At 37.9% G+C, this 20,553-nt stretch overlaps 3 protein-coding genes across 3 annotated transcripts; 2 read left to right on the top strand and 1 right to left on the bottom strand.

The window, feature by feature from the left end:
- Window positions 1-1,805: 1,805 nt before the first annotated feature.
- LOC141594920 (5-methyltetrahydropteroyltriglutamate--homocysteine methyltransferase) lies at window positions 1,806-7,572 on the top strand. Its single transcript, XM_074414903.1, has 12 exons — window positions 1,806-2,121; window positions 3,319-3,672; window positions 3,772-3,859; window positions 4,570-4,697; window positions 4,787-5,178; window positions 5,264-5,427; window positions 5,550-5,630; window positions 5,738-5,904; window positions 5,995-6,100; window positions 6,200-6,450; window positions 6,632-6,833; window positions 6,933-7,572. Exons 2-12 carry the CDS (start codon window positions 3,323-3,325, stop codon window positions 7,299-7,301), a joined length of 2,298 nt encoding a protein of 765 aa, XP_074271004.1. The 5' UTR covers window positions 1,806-2,121; window positions 3,319-3,322; the 3' UTR covers window positions 7,302-7,572.
- A 2,220-nt stretch (window positions 7,573-9,792) lies between these two features.
- On the top strand, window positions 9,793-16,281 carry LOC141594908 (double-stranded RNA-binding protein 1-like). Its single transcript, XM_074414892.1, has 5 exons — window positions 9,793-10,236; window positions 12,077-12,214; window positions 14,329-14,564; window positions 14,671-14,890; window positions 15,772-16,281. Exons 1-5 carry the CDS (start codon window positions 10,026-10,028, stop codon window positions 16,110-16,112), a joined length of 1,146 nt encoding a protein of 381 aa, XP_074270993.1. The 5' UTR covers window positions 9,793-10,025; the 3' UTR covers window positions 16,113-16,281.
- Window positions 16,282-16,552: 271 nt separating this feature from the next.
- LOC141594914 (annexin-like protein RJ4) lies at window positions 16,553-18,690 on the bottom strand. Its single transcript, XM_074414897.1, has 4 exons — window positions 18,125-18,690; window positions 17,335-17,553; window positions 17,118-17,207; window positions 16,553-17,029 (listed from the first exon to the last, which is right to left on the bottom strand). Exons 1-4 carry the CDS (start codon window positions 18,587-18,589, stop codon window positions 16,826-16,828), a joined length of 978 nt encoding a protein of 325 aa, XP_074270998.1. The 5' UTR covers window positions 18,590-18,690; the 3' UTR covers window positions 16,553-16,825.
- Window positions 18,691-20,553: the final 1,863 nt, after the last annotated feature.

Below are 20,553 nucleotides of genomic sequence, written 5' to 3'. Positions count from 1 at the left end.
CTCGACTCCTATTTTATGGTACATTCTTGTAAAAGTTATAACTATCGGCTAGTCTTGCTATAGACGGATATATCCGTCTATAACTAAAGACGGGTCAAATAACTTGAAAGTGGTGACATTTTTTGTCCCCATCACCCCACTTGTTATTTGTCCTATTAATATTGTGATATTGTATTTGACCCGTCTTTAATTATAGATAATATGTGCTGTTTATAATGAAATTTTGTTTATAACTATAACCTCCCACAACCATAGCCGACACCATATATCTTTGTAAAGTACCAAAGTTGCGTTAGAAATTAATTGCATTAGATCACCGTTCAGTACAGAGCAGCTGTGCAGCTGTGATGGGATCCCATTTGAATATGTGTATCTCATTTAAAGAGTTTAAGATTGCACGACAAAGGGTGCATTTTGGATTTGTTTGGTTACTTTCTACGTTTTCGCCGACACTTGTTTCACATTCATTTGCTTTTGTCTTTACCTAATGTATTTACACTACTACTCCCTACAATGCCATTTAATGATAAGAGTCGGAATTTACTGTCAAAGAGTAAAAAAATTTTAACTAGATAAATGAGTTATAGTATAAGGAAAACTCAAAAAAAAGTTCATATATCTAAGTAAAACTTCTAAATTTCCAATGTAAGTCTCCACCACTAGCCACTCCAATAAGTCAATGTCAGGCCATATTAATTCCGGTCTTTTAAGCAATACAATTTTTCTTTCGTGTTAAGTTGAGTTCGATTAGGATTATCATTAGATAAGACTATCGTATCAGCTTAGGGGTGCTAACGAGCCGAGCCGAGCGCGAGCTTGGCCTTGCTCGGCTTGTGCTCAAGAACTAAAAATCGATCTCAAGCCGATCTCGAGCTTACCCGAGCTTGTAGAAAATGTGCTCGATATCAAGCTTGCGAGCTTTAACGCGAGCTCGAGCCAAACTCGAGCTCAAATCGAGCCTATATATAATGGTTAGTTTTTTGATTTTTTTTTCTTCCGATAGTTTCAATAACAAGGCTCAAAGGTTAAATGTAAAATATTTGACAAATCAGTGAGACATTTGATATACGTGATACAAAGATATAATCATGATAAAATATTTTTACAAAATATGAGCAATATCTTTTATAATCACACAAGTTCGAGCCGCTCACGAGCTTTTCGAGCCGAGCCAGCGTTTGCTCGGCTTGACTCGTTAAGCTCTCGAGACGAGTCCGAGCTCGAGCCGATCTCGCACGAGCCAAGCTTTGACCGAGCTTTTGCCGAGCCGATCTCGAGTTGCTCGCGAGCTGTCTCGTCTCATTAACACCCCTATATCAGCTGGCTAACATTACCAAGTCATGGTTCATTCCAATCTATTTTTGTTTAGATCGAGTAAAAGTAAATTAAACTATATCAATAATCATTTTCGCCTCAAATCGAATCAATCCTAGTTCAATAAATTAGGTCCACTTCTATGTTTCTATCGACTCTCTCCAAAGCACAAAACACTTGGGGAATTATACGCACCGAGCTAATTTGAGCTCGGGCTGGATTTAACATTATATACCTTTTATTTCTTACCTATTAAATCTACTGTAACTAATTTTGTTGTGATATATTGTTAAAAGAATATATATAATGCTAAAAAATTTCACATGTTAATTTTTTTTTTTAAAATTAAATAAATTTCTGATTTGAGTAATACTAAACCCGTGATCGACTCTAAATTGGTCAAACTCGACTCCATATCTTCCTAACAAATCTCTAGTCAAATTTTAACCTAAACAATTTCAACAACTCAAGTCTAACCTATCAGCCGACTCAGATCATTTACGACCCTGACCAAAACAAAAAAAATACCTAACAAAAATTGACACACACAGACGAGTCCAGATCTAGGAAATCTGAAAAGAAACACATACCACTCACTCACCAACCCCCCAAAAATGAAATAATTTAATTTAATTTCAACACTTGTATACAAGTTAGTGCATGGTCTTTCACTCCTTCCAACTCTTCTATAAATACTCTAAAAATTCCACCCTTTTTTCCTCGCCTTCATCCCTGCTATCTCTCTAATTCTGTGGTTGTATTGGAACCTTTTTCTCTTATCAGTTCCATACACCCATTTCCCTTAAGGTTCGCCCTTATTTTTTCCATTTTTAATGGCCCTAATTCTTGACTTCTAATCTTGTCGTGTATATAATTCAACCCTTTTTTGATTTTTGATTAATACCCATCATTTGTTTTGTTTATTTATTAGTGGGTTTTAAAGATCTATTGATTTGGGTGAGTGATTGAGTGTTGCGCTTATTCTTTACGTTTCATTAAAATACGTCTCCGTTGGTGTTAGTTGTGTTTTTATTGTTTGGTTGTTTAGATCTGGAATTTTGTAACGTCAATGGTTTCTATCATTCGTAATGTCATGTGGGCCCCATTTAATTATTTTTTATGTTGTTATTATGTGATCTGATATTATTGTGTTTTAGCCTTTCGGGTGTGATTATAATGCTGTTAGTGACCGTTAATCTTGACTAGGACTGATAGATCTTCGGGTTTTGTGAAACATGAGTCTTGTGTGTGATTGAAAATGTCGTAGACTAGTGGTTAAGACTGAGTTATCGTGGACAATATGATAGGTCTAGGTTCTAATCGAATCCCCTCCCTACATTGTAGAGAGACGGTAAGTTATTGAGAGACCAGTCTTCCGTACCCTTTTATTTGTATTTCATGATCCTTTTGTCGTTGATCGTGACATAGTAATTTCGTACCTATTTACATAATAAATGTACCCATTTTACCTATTTTATTACCTTTGGTACCATTTTTTCTTAAATTTGTACAATAGTCTCTCAATAAGCTTATTGAGAGGCCGTCTCTCAGGAGACCTACTCGTTAGTTATGTCTTGATGTAATATAGACGGATCTGTATGTCGCTTTCCGGGAATTTGGGAGAGACGGTCTTCCACTTTGGAGATTTTGGGAGTGTAGTATTGTGTAGATCAGTAGATATATATGGTCAACTGGCCACTAATAATCTTGGAATCTGAGTAGTATATAGAAAATAAAATTAATTACATTGGAATTGTCGGATCTGGATTCGTCTGCTAAATTGGCTTTCGACATTTGATCACATGTTGGAATTGTCGGATCTGGATTCGTTTGCTAAATTGATTTTCGACACTTAATCACATAATTAGTTTGCTTTAATTATGTTGCGCACGCTTTTTTTCAATAAAGCTGTTAGATGTCGGTGAAAAGAAGATGAAATGGTTCTAATGTTTTCGGATGATGATGTAATGTGATTAGTACTAAGTCATGTTGCTTGATCTGCAGAAAAATGGCATCACACATTGTTGGATACCCACGTATGGGCCCCAAGAGGGAGCTCAAGTTCGCTCTTGAATCTTTCTGGGATGGAAAGAGCAGTGCCGAGGATTTGAAGAAGGTGTCCGCCGATCTAAGGTCATCCATCTGGAAACAAATGTCTGATGTCGGCATTAAGTACATTCCCAGCAACACTTTTGCTTACTATGACCAGGTTCTTGACACAACTGCCATGCTCGGCGCTGTTCCCCCAAGGTACGGGTGGAGTGATGGTGAGATCGGATTTGATGTCTATTTCTCTATGGCTAGAGGTAATGCCACCATCCCCGCTATGGAGATGACCAAGTGGTTTGACACCAACTAGTAAGTGATCCTGCACTGTGTCGTCGTAAAATTTTGTATTATTAGCTGTGTTGTGTGGTAAATACGTAGTTTTTATTGACATTGTATCGTTTGTTTCAGCCACTACATTGTCCCTGAGTTGGGTCCCGACATGAAGTTTTCGTATGCCTCTCACAAGGCCGTAGAAGAGTACAAGGAGGCCAAGGCTGTATGTTTTTTGATCTCTTTCTTTATGCATTTTGCATTCTGTGGAAAATAGCAAGTAAAATACGGTTCTCATCTCAAGGTCCCTGCTTATTGTAAAAATATTTCAAATCTCAGATCTTAAGCAAAGATTCAATGATTCGGTAAACTTTTAAAATAACTGTCACCATGGCCAGGACCCGTCAGGATTCATCCACTAGTATTAAATCGCAACAACAAAATATGATCGTTTTGCTAAGGTTTTAGAGAAACGTTTTACTGAATTTTGACGTGTCCGCCACAGGCTATACTGCGATCGTGTCTGAAATTAAGATTTAATATTTCATCTATTCCAAAATTTTGCTATCATTGACCTTAACATGTGCGGTACTCAGATTTTGCGACCGTTATTGCAACCTCGACTCATAACCTTTTTTTAACATCATGCTTGTCTTGCATCTTGTTTTGCCTCATTTTGCACCTACAACTTTGTTGTTGTAAGCTGTGATGTGTCAAAATAAGAAGTGAAAGATGTAGCAGCGAAACCATTTTGAGGGTAGTGATCCAATTTCGGGTGTGCTGGATAACATGATTTAATACTAGTTTAATACTCCACGAATACGTGTTCCCTGCAATGTTTCATTCTGTTGCACATTGTCTTCATATTACGGTGCTTGGTTTTTCCTCAAATTTTTTATATGATATGATTTAACTTGTTATAATTTTGTATAACAGCTCGGAGTCGACACTGTCCCGACTCTTGTTGGACCAGTCTCATATTTGTTGATGTCCAAGCCTGCTAAGGGCGTGGACAAGTCATTCAACCTCCTTTCTCTTCTTCCCAAGATCCTAGCAATCTACAAGTGAGACTCGACAATATTGCTTATCTAATTTCCTGTATTAGACTACTGGTTGATCCATAGTCGCTCATTGAAAATTGCTCTATTTGCAGGGAAGTTGTGGGCGAACTTAAGGCCGCTGGCGCTACATGGATTCAGTTTGATGAGCCTCAATTGGTGATGGACCTTGATGCTCACAAACTCCAGGCCTTCACTGAAGCTTACTCTGAATTGGAATCTACCCTGTCTGGTCTGAACGTTGTTGTTGAGACTTACTTTGCCGATTTAACCGCTGATGCATACAAGACCCTTGTCTCTTTGAAGGGTGTTTCTGGATTTGGATTTGATTTGATCCGTGGAACAAAGACCTTGGACTTGATTAAAAGCGACTTCCCATCCGGGAAATACCTTTTTGCTGGTGTTGTTGATGGAAGAAACATCTGGGCTAATGACCTAGCTGCTTCCCTTGCAACCCTTCAAAGTCTTGAGGGAATTGTTGGAAAAGGTGGGTGATCATGCTTGCATTTTGGAACGATAAATAATTTTTTATCCCACCTCTTATTAAACTAATCTGTTTTACCTTCCTGCAGACAAGCTAGTGGTATCTACCTCTTGCTCACTTCTTCACACCGCTGTCGACATTGTTAACGAGACCAAGCTAGATGATGAAATCAAGTCATGGCTCGCATTTGCTGCACAGAAAGTTGTGGAAGTTAATGCTTTGGCCAAGGCTTTGGCTGGGCAAAAGGATGAGGTAACCCTTAATTTTAGTGCTTGAATTGACACGAAGAATTGGAGTAACATATGCTTTAGCGCTCAGTGCAATTGATGAAAAATTGCCAAGTTGATTTTTAACTCACCTATTCCATTTTTCAGGCTTTCTTCTCTACTAACGCTGCTGCTTTGGCCTCAAGAAAGTCCTCCCCAAGAGTCACAAATGAAGGTGTTCAAAAGGCTGTAAGTGATTGTGCAACATGCGAGCGTGCTTCTGTTTGAAAGCTTTCTGTAATATTTTTGGTGTGTAAACGTTACAATACTAACAAGTGCCCTTTTCTTATGTTTAGGCTGCCGCTTTGAAGGGATCAGACCACCGACGTGCCACAAATGTCAGTGCTAGACTTGATGCTCAACAGAAGAAGCTTAACCTTCCCGTCCTCCCCACAACCACCATTGGATCCTTCCCACAGACCGTGGAACTCAGGAGGGTTCGCCGTGAGTACAAGAGCAAGAAGTGAGTTACTTACTGCAGTTTTCTAAGAATGTTATTGTCCCATGTTTTCTTTCAAATTTAAAACTGACGTGCCATAATTTCTCCTTAAAGGGTTTCCGAGGAGGAATATGTTGCTGCCATCAGGGAGGAAATCAGCAAGGTTGTTAAGCTCCAGGAGGAACTTGACATTGATGTCCTTGTCCACGGAGAGCCTGAGGTTAGTTCAGGGTTATGATTGTCAATAATTAATATATACTCAAACTTGCATGTTTACTGGGAATTTCTGTACTGACGGACTTCATGTTGATTGTTGTAGAGGAACGATATGGTTGAGTACTTTGGAGAGCAGCTATCTGGTTTTGCTTTCTCTGCTAACGGTTGGGTTCAATCTTATGGATCTCGCTGTGTGAAGCCACCAATTATCTATGGTGATGTGAGCCGCCCTAAGGCAATGACCGTTTTCTGGTCATCCATGGCACAAAGCATGACCCCCCGCCCAATGAAGGGTATGCTTACCGGGCCCGTCACCATTCTTAACTGGTCCTTCGTCAGAAATGATCAACCCAGGTATGCCTTTCTTCCCTGAAAAGGATCTTCTCTCAAGACGTACATTAGTTTCATTACCACGTATAAATTGACTCAAATGCCTCCATGACCGTCTTTTCATTTTTTTTTTTTTTTTTTTTGGTGTGTAAAACAGTTTTATACGAGACTTTCTGGTGTTTACTAATGTGTGTTGTACATTCAGGCACGAGACTTGCTACCAGATTGCTCTTGCCATCAAGGACGAGGTCGAGGATCTTGAGAAGGCTGGCATTAATGTTATCCAGATTGATGAGGCTGCTTTGAGAGAAGGTTTGCCTCTCAGGAAGTCCGAGCATGACTTCTACTTGAAGTGGGCTGTCCACTCCTTCCGTATCACCAACGTTGGCGTCCAAGACACCACCCAGGTAACTACCGCTCCATATATCATTCTAATATGCTGCGAGATCAACCCATTTCATTGTAATCCTGATTCCTGACCCATATGTTTCTGTTTGTATGTGCAGATCCACACCCACATGTGCTATTCCAACTTCAACGACATCATCCACTCCATCATCGACATGGATGCTGACGTCATCACCATTGAAAACTCTCGCTCTGACGAGAAGCTGCTCTCAGTTTTCAGAGAGGGTGTCAAGTACGGAGCTGGAATTGGGCCTGGTGTCTACGACATCCACTCACCTAGGATCCCACCTACCGAGGAAATTGCTGACAGGATCAGGAAGATGCTTGCAGTGTTGGAGTCCAACGTCCTATGGGTCAACCCTGACTGTGGTCTCAAGACCCGTAAGTACGGTGAGGTCAACCCAGCCCTAACCAACATGGTTGATGCCGCCAAGTTGCTCCGCAAAGAGCTTGCCAGTGCCAAGTAGAGGGTTTTATCCTATATCGGATTCATACATGATACAGTACTCCATTAAGATTGTTTTTTCGATTCCTGAATAATTGTCGGGTTTAATTAGGAATATAGTTGTGAGTTTAGTCTATCAGTTTTTGTTTCTGTTTTTTCGGATTTTGATCTTGTATTGTTCTTTGTTTTATTTTCTTCACCATTGGGGAGTTCTGCTGCCCTGCAGCTGCTCATAGTAGAGCAGTGTTACTGTGTACCAGTTTACCTTACTAATGTGATTTTCTTTTTCACTACATAGTTAATTACTTAATGGCTGTTTATATTACTTTACTTCCATATATTCCATTGAATTGTTTTATGTTTTTCAAAGTTCTTCTCAAATATTTTAAAACCTAAACAATTCAGTGGAACAGAGGAAAATATTAATGTTCCAAATTTTCCAAGTCTGTTTTTAAGTCCTCAAGGCCTCAAGGATGAACAATGTTCCTTTTCTGTATATAAATTAATTGCAAATTTGTTGCCAAAAAAAAAATATTATTTGCAAATTTGCTTAACTTGGCCTACCATATGTGGTCTTTTCACTTATGTTTCGGGTGTTTTTGTCACTACTTGATCTCGGGGCTAGAAGACCGCCTTGGTATGAAGTACATCGGCGACAACAGTGCGGGTGGCCGCTCGTCTTGTCCCACCGGTTCAACAAATCCTCGGCCTGCTCCCATGGCTCGCCCAACCCGCCTCCGCTACCCGGGCCGGTCCGGGCTCCCTCCTCCCTTTTTGCCCAACCGCGTTGGTCTAGGGCCATCACTCACCGGTCCGTGATGTGGGCTCGGGCTCCCTTCCCACCAACCCGGCCCAGCCCGTTGCTACCTCTACCTGAGTGTGCCCTTTTAAGTTTTACCTCTACTCCCTCCAAGTAGGGTATTTATGGAGGTAAGATGGCCGATGGGTGACGCCATTAGAATGGTGTCATCGGATGACATCATGAAGGTGATGTAATTAGCATGGTCCGTCTGGGCGAATACCCGGGGTCGAGAGGCTTTCAGGTAGACCTGACAAGCGGATTGACCGGGTTGGGTTCGGCATGGGCCTGATCATTTCCGGTTCGAGTCACCTATTATTACGTTATTTATGGATAATAATCAGTTTGTAACAACAAATATTCGAGTCGGGTCAATTTTGCCAGGTCTACTTTTAGGGCGTTGAAGCGGACTATTCGGCCTCGAGATTCGTTCTAGATCGGCCGATGTATTTATACCCCGACCAAACGACCTTTCCACAGCCACCACCGACCCCCTCCCCTTGCACCCTAGCCACCTCTTCTCCATAACCCTAATTTCACTCCAATTTTTATCTAACCCTAATTTAATCATCACAAAAATTTTTACATCTTTTAATTTGATACAAAGAATGAAGTAATAAATAAAGTAAGAATCATTACTTGTTTATGAGAAATAAGATTATTAATTATTAATTGAGTAATTTGATTAAGAATTGGTTAATCTCTTAAGAGAGAATTTGTTATTTTTTGCCAACAATAGGTCTTGGTATAGACGGGTGGGGCGAACAGACGGGTAAAGACCTCTAATAAAATGGGTAGGGGACAAGGTGGGGCACCCTTCATGTGCTTCCCACTTTATGGCAAATGAGTATTTTGTGAGGGGAAATGGTATCCGTCTATACGTATAGACGGATAGTGTCCGTCTATAATGAGAATTTGTATTTTGCTAATTTGAGGAAGGGTAAGGTAGGAAAGAGTTACGCAAAAAGTTCATAAAAGGTTAAGGGGGTGTTTGGTTCGCGCGTGGGTATGGGTTTGGAATCAGGAATCATACCCGGGTGGTATGGGTTTGGAACTTGATTCCTCATACCATGTGTTTGTTTCAATTTTGGGTGGGATGAGATCGAACTTCATCAAAGTTAAAAAAAAATCTAGAATACAACATTAAAAATAATTATTTTTTATACTAAAAAATCGTGAAAATGAAGATTTGATCAAATAAATGTAAAAAAAATTCATTTAAAATATTCCATTTAAGTTTTTTTCATGTTTTTTTGTTTTATTACTTGATACCCATGGGTATCAATCTCATACCCACCTCCCCCCTTGGGTATGAGAAACCCATACCTCAAGGGTTTGAGGTATGGGTATGAAACCTCTATTTTTGCCAAACAAACACTTGGTATGGGTTTGGCTCATTCCAAACCCATACCTCATACCTTTATGAATTGAACCAAACACACCCTAAAAAAGTTTTAACGATAGGTCTTCTTTAAGATGAACATCCGAACCAAACCCGGACAATCTTTTCATAAATCAGCTAGTCTGGCTATAGACGGGTCAAATAGCTTCAAAGTGGTGACATTTTTCACCCCACCATCTCACTTGTTGCTTGTCCTATTAGGAATGTGGTATTATATTTGCCCCGTTTTAATTATAGACGGATATGTGCCGTCTATAATGAGATTTTGTGTTCATAAATTTGGCCTCAAATTACAGTTCAGAATAATCATCTAGCTACAGTGTGCATTCACCAGAAAACTGCCAACTGTGACATAAACAAAATCTAAGCTCATCAGTCATCACATCACATATTCACATTCCCTTCGATTCAATCCCCATCAACCAACCAATCTCTCCTTCCATTCAACATTTTTCATCTAACATTAATCACCCAAAACTCCAAAAATCCCCAAATTAAAACCCTAAATAACCCACAAAAAACACCCAAAAAAAAAACCCAGAAAAATGTTCAAATCAAAATTACAAGAGTATTGTCAAGCAAAAGGATGGTTATTACCAGAATATGCAACAACAAAAGAAGGATATGATCATTGTCCTCAATTCAAAGCTTCTGTTGTTGTTAATGGTGCCACATTTTGCACTCCTAATTTTTCTAAATCTTCTAAAGAAGCTCATAACACTGTTGCTCAGCTCGCTTTTGATTATCTTACTACTGGTAATAATTACTAATTTCTTTCATTTTTTTTTCTGTTTAATTTTCGCTCAAAGTTTCAATCATTTGCTGTAATTGTACTAATTACTGTTTCTGATTACTGGGTTTTGATTTTTAGTGTTGAATTTTGTTAAAGTTGTAATCTTCTGGTGTAATTATTGTTTTAAATAGCCGGGATTTGATTTTGAGTGTTAATTTCAAGTTAATTTTAGTTAAACTTTGTATCTTTTGGGTGTAATTAATATTTTTAATTACTGGGGTTTGATTTTAAGTGTTAATGATGATGTAGGTTTTAGTTGATTTCTTGGTAAATTTTAATCGGGCGTAATAATAAATTTACTATCTAACTTAAGATGGCTCTCACACCCGATTAAAATAAAGGTGAATTAGTGAATATATAAGGAGGCTACTGATACTATGGTTTGGCTGGAGTGTTTTTTAAGGTTAAATTTTTGCAATATTTTTGTATCATTGTTTAGATTATGGCTAGATTGTGAGGTTTAGGATAAGAAGATGTGAGATGTAAGTATCAGTTATTGCATGCAAAGGTAAATTATGAGGAAATGTGATACTCCTTCCGTCCCAGTCAATTGTTGTCCTTTGTTTTTGTCACAAAGACCAAGGAAGGAGAAGAGAGCCAATTACTATATGACAAGTGGACTAAATTGAATGTGAATGATCAAATTACTCATCAAGTTCATTCTTAAAATAGAAAGAACAACAATTGACTATGACACCCATAAATGGAAAAGGACAACAAATGACCGGGACAGGGACAAAGGGAGTATATAGTAATTGTGATGATATAAGTTGTGCAAAGGTAGTTCTTAGATTTTTCAATTGATTTCGCAACTAGGATTTGAAAGATTGGCAGTTTCACGTATTTTGTGGAGTTAGGATGGAGGCTGTATATGTAAAATTGGGAATATCATCACCTTCTGTTCATTTGTGGAGCAGCTAGCCAGCTAGGGTTTCTCAAGGGGTTTGTCTTGTGAGTTTTTGTTATGCAATGTGACACCCCAACACTCTCGCTTATGGCGTGGTAACTGGTAAGGGACTAAGGGGTGGGATGTACACGGCGCCACCCCTTAATTGATGACTCATAATGAAATATGTAGCAACAATTGCTCCTTTCGACTGCTACTTCATGGAGTTTCATCTTCAATGTGATTTGAAAGTTTCTGACCCCCAAACCCAATATCAACGGAACCTCTTCAAGAGTTGCTTCATTTGTTGGTGTTTTCTTTTGAAATCTGTAATTAGTTTTTTCTAGTAATATGCCTGTGCTCTATCAAGCACCATCGTTTATGTACGTGGTCACTGTATTTTTGTTCCGTGTATTTGAAATTAAATGTGTTTTCACTCGATAATCTTGGAAAGGATGAGGACAAACTTAGGAGGTTTGATGTTCTCTATCATCTGGTTTATTCCATGGATTTTGCTATTTGTTGAAATACTGCAGACCAGAGTTGGCATTATGATCATAACTAGTTACTGTGATAAGAAAGGTTCTCAAAAGCCATTGGCTTAGTGAAACAAATGTAACCGTTAATAATATGAAAGCTATGGGTCCCACATGTATTCGGAGAAAACTATGTTCTTAATGGGTCGGCTTTGATATGTTGTATACTTGTATGTGCTCTACTAGTCTACTACAACATAAAACCATTAAATATATTAGTATGGTCAGTGTATCTGCAGATGGACCCTTCAAAATTTGTAATCTGATTGACTTATAAGTCGTTATTGTTAGCATATGATTGCTCCTCAATATTTTTCAAGTGTTTTGAAGTTGTTTACGCCTTTACTTTTCGCTGAAATTCTTCCTGGTTGTCTAACATAGGTTCATCGAGTGCAAGCCCCGCACCACTTGTGTCAGCCACTTGCAGCACTGCCCAGCAATCAGAACCAAATGAAGCCTTGAGAGCTTCACCAGCAAGCATAGCGAGTCCTACAAATCGGGATGATAAGAAACTTAAAGGTGAGGCAAGATGTGTGTAGAGATGTGTACTTGACTAATGCTAAAATTATGCTCATTTGCAAATTGCAATATCAACCTTTCTGTATCAAGGCTTTAATGTAGATGCTCAATGTGGAGGGTGTGTTTGGATTGAGGGAATTGGAGGGAAAATAAAGGGAGGGAGAGTAGGAGATTTAAATCCCTTGTTTGGATAGCAAATGAGGGTGGAGGGAAATAGAGGGGGAGAGATTTGGAGGAATCCAATTTCCCTCCTAAGCCTAATCAAAATCTCTCGACAATAGACAAGTTTAGAGGGAAATTGTATCCAACACCCACACCCCATTCCCCCTCCCCCTCCCTTCTCTCCCTTTCCCTTCCCTCCTTCCCCCTCCCCTCCCCTTCCCTCCACTTTTGCTATCCACACACCCACTCCACCCTTATTTGCTATCCAAACAAAGGATTTTAAATCCCCTACTCTCCCTCCCTTTCTTTTCCCTCCAAATCCCTCAATCCAAACACACCCTAAATCTTGCCTATTGTAGAGAGATAGCAAAGGTGGTTGTTTAGATACAATTTCCCTCCAAATCTTGCCTATTGTAGAGAGATTTTGATTAGGCTTGGAGGAGGAAAACTGGATCCCTCTAAATCTCTCCCCCTCCATTTCCCCCACCCTCATTTGCTATCCAAACAAAGGATTTTAAATCCCCTACTCTCCTCCCTTTCTTTTCTCTCCAAATCCCTCAATCCAAACACACCCTCAAAGCTGATTGTATTCACTGTTCTTGAAACTTGCGACTGTCTTATGTCCTGTTTGTCTTACCTTAAATCCACAACAACTACAATACTACATTACCCAATGCCTCTAGGGGCTAGGGCTGCTGCAAAAGGCAGGCTAAAGTGGGAAAGGAGAGGTGAGGGGCGTTTACAAGACCTTACCCTTGTGTTAGTAAAACCGAAAGGCTGCTTAGGAATGACCTATAAGGCTATAACGATTATTGCATAGAGAATTGCATGAAATGATTGTTACTCACAATATACAGCTAGTCTTGCTATAGACGGATATATCCATCTATAGCTAAACACGGGTCAAATAGCTTGAAAGTGGTGACATTTTTGGCCCCCACCACCCCACTTGTTGCTTGTCCTATTAGGAATGTGGTATTGTATTTGGCCCGTCTTTAGTTATAGACGGATATGTGCCGTCTATAATGAGATTTTGTGATATAAGGCAACACAACCAATTTAGCAAGACATTTTGTGTGTTACCCATCAACCAAAAATTCTAATAGAATGGAGGAGCTAAGTTTAAGTGTACGGCTGAGAGCCTAAGAGTGTATTAGCATTAGTAGGCTTTATTGACGGTATAGGAGCTATATACCACCTGAGTATGGTTCTATAATATTTCCTCTCTACACTATTGGTACTTACAATGGTACATCCACTTTACCTTGTGCAAAAGGTATTTAAACTGACACGTATAATGTTGTATTTGTGTGAAAGTTCTTTTTATGTGACGGAAGGCTTATCTGGAAATTCATTTCTATCTTAGCACAGTCTCCGTTCCATTATTTTTGGTCTACCACAACATTATGTTTTATGGAGTATGAATGTATGATATAGTATGTTGTAAGTGATTGTCTTCATTACTAGAATTCTGCAAAGTAGGTGCTTTATACATGGAATGCTCAGATTAGATCTGAGCATATCCTTTCTAAGGCCAATTCTTGGAAAGCCGAGCTTTCATATTGCCATATCAATTATCAACTACATTAATCATGCTAAATTATTGTGAAAAGGAAATTAATGTGGTGTAAACCATTCCAATAAAATATAATATATAGGATTATCAAGTAGAATTCTAATTAATTGTGTTTTATTATAGCTGTCAATTTGACACTTTGGTCACTTTAGATTTTATCATAGCTGACTAACAGACTAAGCCCGCAGCCTTTTCTGTCATTTTCGAGTTGTTTTATTTCCATAAATTTCAAGTTCTTGATATGTTTGAAACCTTTTAATGAAAACAGTGGCTTATGTAACTTGTTTAACTGATTGAAACTTGTGCTTGTTTGGGTGATGTCTGCTTGACTGAAAGCTATTCACGGCTTCATGCTGGTTCTCCAAATCTAATGCAGATATGGCACGATTGTACAAAAACCAACTGCAAATTTATGCTCAAAAGAGAAATCTTAGTCTCCCTGTATACACCTCAGAGCGCGAAGGCCCTCCTCATGCATCTCGTTTTAAATGTAAGGTCACACTTGAGGGTAAAACATATGAATGTCAGGAATATTTTTGCACTATGAAAGATGCTGAAAATGCTGCGGCAAGAATTGCGCTAATGTCGGTATCTCCTGTGGCAATTGAAGAGGTTAATTTCAGAACCTCTCGATCATCTTGTGACAATTTGTTAAGTTTATAGTTCTCTGAATTTTTTAATGTGTTTAAGAGCTTGTGTTATTGTTCAAATGTTGCAGGAAGATTCGGGTTTCTCCAAAAATCTTCTACAAGAATTGGCGCAAAAGGAGTATTCTTGTTTGCCAGAATATAATACAATTTCGTCTGGTCCTTCTCATGCACCTGTATTTATCTCAACTGTCGAAATAAAGGATCAGTCCTTTAAAGGGCAAGAAGCTAAAACCAAGAAGTTAGCGGAAATGTATGCTGCAAAGGTTGCCTATCTTGCTTTGAAAGAACGTAAGATACACTTTCGTAGTTCGTTTCATCATTCTTTTGTGTGCGTTTTTTTTTTTTTTTTTTTTTTTTTTTTTTTTTTTTTTATGAATTTGCATACCGAGATTATTTTGCCTACACTGATGTAGACATAGAAAACTCTTGTATCATGAAGTTATAGAGGGTCGATGCATTTTGGTTATGACTCTGCCACAAACCGCCCTGTGCATTAAAGGCGTAAGGCTGTGTACATCCCACCCATTCACCTTGCCACCGGTGGGAGCCACGGGCAAATTGATACACTGTGGTAATGGTGATGATGATTGATTGATTGATACATAGAGTAATATTTCGTGTTAGTATTTTCTCGAGATGATGCTATGCTCTTTGAATACCTTTCTTCTTGGTTTGCTGTGAACACTCGTTTGGGTTGATACTTTGATGATTTATTAAGCCAAGTCAGGCAACGTAGCGGATCCAAACAATTATCTCAGTGTGGTCTATAATAATCTGTATTAATTCGATGGCTTTGTTTCTTAGAAAAATATTAATAGGTTAAGCATTTTTTTCCTCTTTGCTGTCCTTAATGTCACGTCAAATTGTGTTGGCTGAATCACCGTGGACTCGTGGAGTACCTTTCCTGCTCTATATTCCAATGAGGCTTTGTCAACATGCCATGTTTGCTCAGACTCGTTATAACGAAACTCAATAACTCATCTATGTAACTGCGTAGGATTTGTTCATAGTATATTATAGTTAGTTCGAATTGCATAAAATATTCCCGCTCCATATTTCTTCTCCTTGTTTGCTCAGACTCATCGTCTTCAAATTCCCTCTCCCCTTTGTATTGTAATATCCTTGTAAGAAAAATAACAATGACATGAGCCGCATTTCATGTTACTCAGGTGCAAATCAGAAGGCATCAGAATACAAGCATGTTGTAGTTCAACCCAAAGCCAACCCAAACACGAATGAAAATGCGTATGGAGGAAAGGTTGAGGAGTTGCCTTTCCAACGAGACCCGTCTCAGTCACCAGCATCTCCAGCCCATCCTCCCTCTAGCCCTGTCCTTATTAAAAGTAAGGAACCATGGACGAACACTCGTATTCCATCAGCTCAAAAGAAGGTCATAGTCTTCCCGCGGACTGAAAACATGCAGCTACCTCCTGGCGCTACCATCAAACATCAAGACGAGAAATACATCTGTGTCACTATGGATTCGGATACTGGCAATGCATGGGAATGATGTTATAGTTTCTCCTGTCTTTTTCTGATTATTGGTTCTGATCAAAGTTATGCCCTGTAGAACAGAATGCAAAGCAATTTGCACATTGTAGAAAAACTGAAGCCGGAGAACTTTTAGATTCGTGGCAATGCATGAATAATAAGTATAAGACTGTTCTCTGTTTGCATTACTCAAGCCGACATTCTCGCTTCTGGTTTGCCCATCACCGTCTTGTGTTAGTACTTCCCTCGAATCAGAACTCTCCCCTACCGGCCTACCGATGTGCCCATAGTGTGATCGAAAGCGACGAATTTACGTAAAAAGTAACATTACCTTTGCATTGAGAAAGTGAATTGTGTGTTTCACAATTCACTAACTTAAAGATAGTCAAGTAGCCAACTTTTGAAGACACAAAATAATCAAAAAAGGGAATCATTGCCTTTCTGATGAGGAATCTTAAAAAGCTTGCAAAAAGGCTATTTGATTCCGAATAATATGCCACTACATACTAATGAATTGTCATAATCATGCACTCTTTCTACGTCATACAATATCAGACCGTCTTACACAATAATAACTGCATTACATATCACCGAACTTTTTCCTACACACAACAAAAGAGTCCTAAACCTTCTACAGTACTATACAACAAGATTTGATCACATAATTCTTAATCATATCATAATTTCATGATAATTTTAATGACACATTAATTAAATATTAAATCGAGTAGATCATGCATTTTCAGCTAATGCTAAGATGAAATCTCTGTAATCCCCTGCAGGAATGGTCTGGTTAATTGTATCTTTAAGTTCCACTCCATATTTCTTCCTGTAGACTCTTTTAATGTCACCCATGTCTATCTCAGCTCTGTTCACCATTAATCGCGTTAGCGACCCTTTACTCGTTTCTCCGCCTTTCATGCTTCTTTGCAACATCTGCATGAATACATATATTTTAGACTGTCTGATACAAGACTCGCAACAATCTTATATTCCGTATAAACAATGTTGTAAATCTACATACCTTGGCATAGTACTTGGGTGGATCCTGAATGCACTCTACTACATTTCTGATGGCATCCTCAAACTGTGTTGAATTAGTCTTTTTGAGTTGCTAAAAATAACACATAATCAATTAGACAATCAGAGATCTTTACGTTTGATTGAAATACTCCATAATAAAAACGTAAAGAATCAGATGAGACACAACGCGTACTAATTAAACAGAATTACGAATTTACCTTAGTGAAACTGTGGCCGTAGATGCGCTTATAAGACGAAAAAGTGAGTTTAAGCTGAGGAACACTTCTTTTACTAAGTATTTCAAGAACAACAGCTTCATTAATGGATCCAGAACTTCCTTCACCAGTTTGGTAAAGCCTCATTGCATCACATTTTGCTATGTCTTGGCTCACATCAGCATGGTGTGCTTTGTGTGATGTTGACAAGGCTACCAATATCTACAAATCCATTATAATCTTTATTATTATTATCCCGTCAACAACAACATTACCCAAACGTCATAACTAAAGTAGTAAAATTAAACTTTTCCTTACGTAATGTAAGTTATTGCGTAATATTAATCACAAATTCATGTACAAGACCGTCCGACCCATCATTTACTTTAAATAGTTACAAAGTATTTATTAAATCGTCTTATATGAGACTTACTATTTTCAATTTGAACAACACAACAAACCATTTGACTACTTGACTAGTGACAAGTTGACAACCATACCACTACTTTATTTAGTGGTCATAAAGCATTTGATTTAGCTCATTATTGCATAATTAAACATTTAAACTACCCAAATATAGAAAACTTCAATTAGACAACAACCCAGACAAATCTCGGTACCACCCTTTCACACGATCATTTTAATTTAGTGGAACTTCTATAGAATGAACATGATCATTTGAAAAAGTGATACTGAAACTCGGTACCACCTGATGACACCATCTCATTTTCCGTGCACTAATATAAAAAATAAAAAACATTACAATTCATAAATTATAGATAATCAATCATACCCTTTGGTAAGGATGAGGAGGCTCTAAAGTAACAATATCTTGATCAAGTTGTCTCATAACTTTTGCATGATAAGCTTGTTTGATCATAAGAACATGACTTGATTTTCTACTAACAAACATTTCAATTAAAGCATTATAATCTGCTTCATTATTTTGCTCAATTGCATCTTTAGCAAAACAAGCATCTCTTTCCCATGTATCACATACCCAAAGATACAAAGCATCACATGCTTTTACAGAAAATTTTGAGTCACATAACTTAAGCTTCAATTTATGTAAATGGTTTGGAAGGTCTTCACCATACATGGCCTTGTAAGTCTCCTTAATTTCCCTCCTTTCGAGGACGGTTCGTGTCGCCAAGGTTCGAACCATGGTGCTTAGCCTTCCTAGTGACTCATGTATGGCCTTACACTCATTTTCACAATTTTGAGTTTTCAGGGTTTTTGGGTCATTTTTGTTTGTCATTGTAAAATGCGGGTATTAGTCTTTTCATGTAAACGTAAAGAATTGATCGGGACAGGATGCGGATATTGTGTGATACTGTGATGTGTTATGGGTTAGGAGTTAGGACTTGGGACAAGTGTGTGTATTATTTATAAAGGTTACAAAGTAAAGTACTTGGGATGCAAGGAAGGAATTTTGGCTTTTAAGAGAAAGTTGGATCCATCATAGAAGAAAGAAATGGTGAATTGTTTTTTTTTTTTGAAGTTAGACTTAGTAGACAAATAAAGTGCGACGGTCTTACGTGTGAGACTGACCTGTTGTATATATTTTTTTTTTTTGTGAGATGGATGACTTATTTATTAACTTTATTAATAATAAATGAAGGTTTCTATTTAGTTATAATTTGGACCGTTTAATATGTAAAATCGTCTTACTTTATAATTTTGGGAGAACCGGAGAAGTAAAGGTGTACCAAATTAACAGTTAGTCTTGCTTGTGACGGGCTAATCTCGTCACAAGCTTGTGACCTCTCACAAAAAGGGAGATGTGACAAAGGTGGGGCACCCCCCATGTGCTTCCCACTCACCTCTCAATGGACATTTTGTGAGAGGAAACGGTACCAGTCACAAGCTTGTGGCGGATATCGCCGTCACAAATGAGAATCTGTGCCAAATTAAAGGGTTATGTGTTTGTGATATTATTGTGTGTTGGCTTATAGTGAAAGTTATTATGTGGCTTTCCTAGTAGACATTGAGTGTACTATTATGCTTCACTTTATTGTAAATTTCTGATGAGTTGCCAGTGTACATTTCCCATGTCTAATTTGTGCTTTTCTTTTCTGCATTTTCCGAAAGTTTTTTGACTTATCTAGCTTGAGTTTGTTGTTCTTACATTGGAGGGTCAAAAGTGGAATGATGGTGGTCACAATTAGTCCTTATAAAATTGACCCGCTTTAAATAATCTGGATCTGAATAACTCGACCCGGCATTTGAAGTGAAAATCCAAACATGACCCGTAACTCTAATTGACTCGAATCAATATTGCTAAACCTGAATGTTTATTGCTGGAAACTGATCATTATCTATAAAGAACTTGATAATAATAGAACTGAACCCTAAATGACTTGGCCGAAATGACCTGACCCAATTTTGCAAATTCGAGAATGATGCAGTCGGAATTAACCTGATCCGAACCCGACCCGATTGACCTTATTGCCAGGTTTAGTCACAATAGCATTAATCCTAATAATCCTAATAACTTCAATAGTTTTTGCATACAAAAATATAAAGTTTACTTTTTAAATACTACAATATGTAAGTTGTATAAAATAAGATGTCTAAACATAACTAATTTCCATTAGGTATTCTCGAAAGAGGTAAACGATTAAGTAGAAATAAAGTTTAGTTTATTGTATTCTTGTAGACAAAGACCATCATACTAAACACACTTGATTGGAAATTTGGAAGCACATAAAACTATATTTATATAAACTTATTTTAACCAGTTTTAATATCTTATCTTTATTAATTCAGAAGACAATACTCAATCCAGGACGTGCCACCTCATTAATTCAGTTTTTTTTTTTTTTTGAAATTCATGTTAGGGTGGGACCCGTTAGTGTGCAAAGGAGTATATTTCTTCAGAATTCCGCCAATACAAATATCCTACAAATTCCGTCGTAGAACAAATGCTATGAAATAATACTATGAAATAATTTTATACATTCCGAATAAATGAAATTAATGGCATATAAGCGGTATGAATTACAAATCGGAATAAATGAAAATAATACTATGAAATAATTTTATACATTCCGAATAATTTGATAAGACTATATTTATACATATGCAATAAATTTACTGACAACGAGTCCAAAGCGATAATAGCCCAAGCTTTACACTTTGATTTTATTTGTATACGGATTGTTAATTTTATTTTAACAATTCGAAATTTTATGATAAATATGGCATCTTTGAATTTGTTAG

The sequence above is a fragment of the Silene latifolia genome, chromosome 1 (genome assembly GCF_048544455.1).
Source record: "Silene latifolia isolate original U9 population chromosome 1, ASM4854445v1, whole genome shotgun sequence".
Lineage (NCBI taxonomy): Eukaryota > Viridiplantae > Streptophyta > Magnoliopsida > Caryophyllales > Caryophyllaceae > Silene > Silene latifolia.
This window is presented reverse-complemented; position numbering and strand designations above follow the sequence as displayed.

Coding starts and splice junctions, on each gene's coding strand:
- LOC141594920 (XM_074414903.1), top strand. CDS start 3,323: ATGGCATCACACATTGTTGGATACCCACGTATGGGCCCCAAGAGGGAG. Junction 5,905..5,994: donor CGTGAGTACAAGAGCAAGAA/GTGAGTTACTTA, acceptor TTCTCCTTAAAG/GGTTTCCGAGGAGGAATATG. Junction 6,834..6,932: donor GCGTCCAAGACACCACCCAG/GTAACTACCGCT, acceptor TTGTATGTGCAG/ATCCACACCCACATGTGCTA.
- LOC141594908 (XM_074414892.1), top strand. CDS start 10,026: ATGTTCAAATCAAAATTACAAGAGTATTGTCAAGCAAAAGGATGGTTA. Junction 10,237..12,076: donor TTTTGATTATCTTACTACTG/GTAATAATTACT, acceptor TGTCTAACATAG/GTTCATCGAGTGCAAGCCCC. Junction 12,215..14,328: donor GGATGATAAGAAACTTAAAG/GTGAGGCAAGAT, acceptor AATCTAATGCAG/ATATGGCACGATTGTACAAA.
- LOC141594914 (XM_074414897.1), bottom strand. CDS start 18,589: ATGACAAACAAAAATGACCCAAAAACCCTGAAAACTCAAAATTGTGAA. Junction 17,208..17,334: donor ACGGCCACAGTTTCACTAAG/GTAAATTCGTAA, acceptor TGTTATTTTTAG/CAACTCAAAAAGACTAATTC. Junction 17,030..17,117: donor CACCCAAGTACTATGCCAAG/GTATGTAGATTT, acceptor GTATTCATGCAG/ATGTTGCAAAGAAGCATGAA.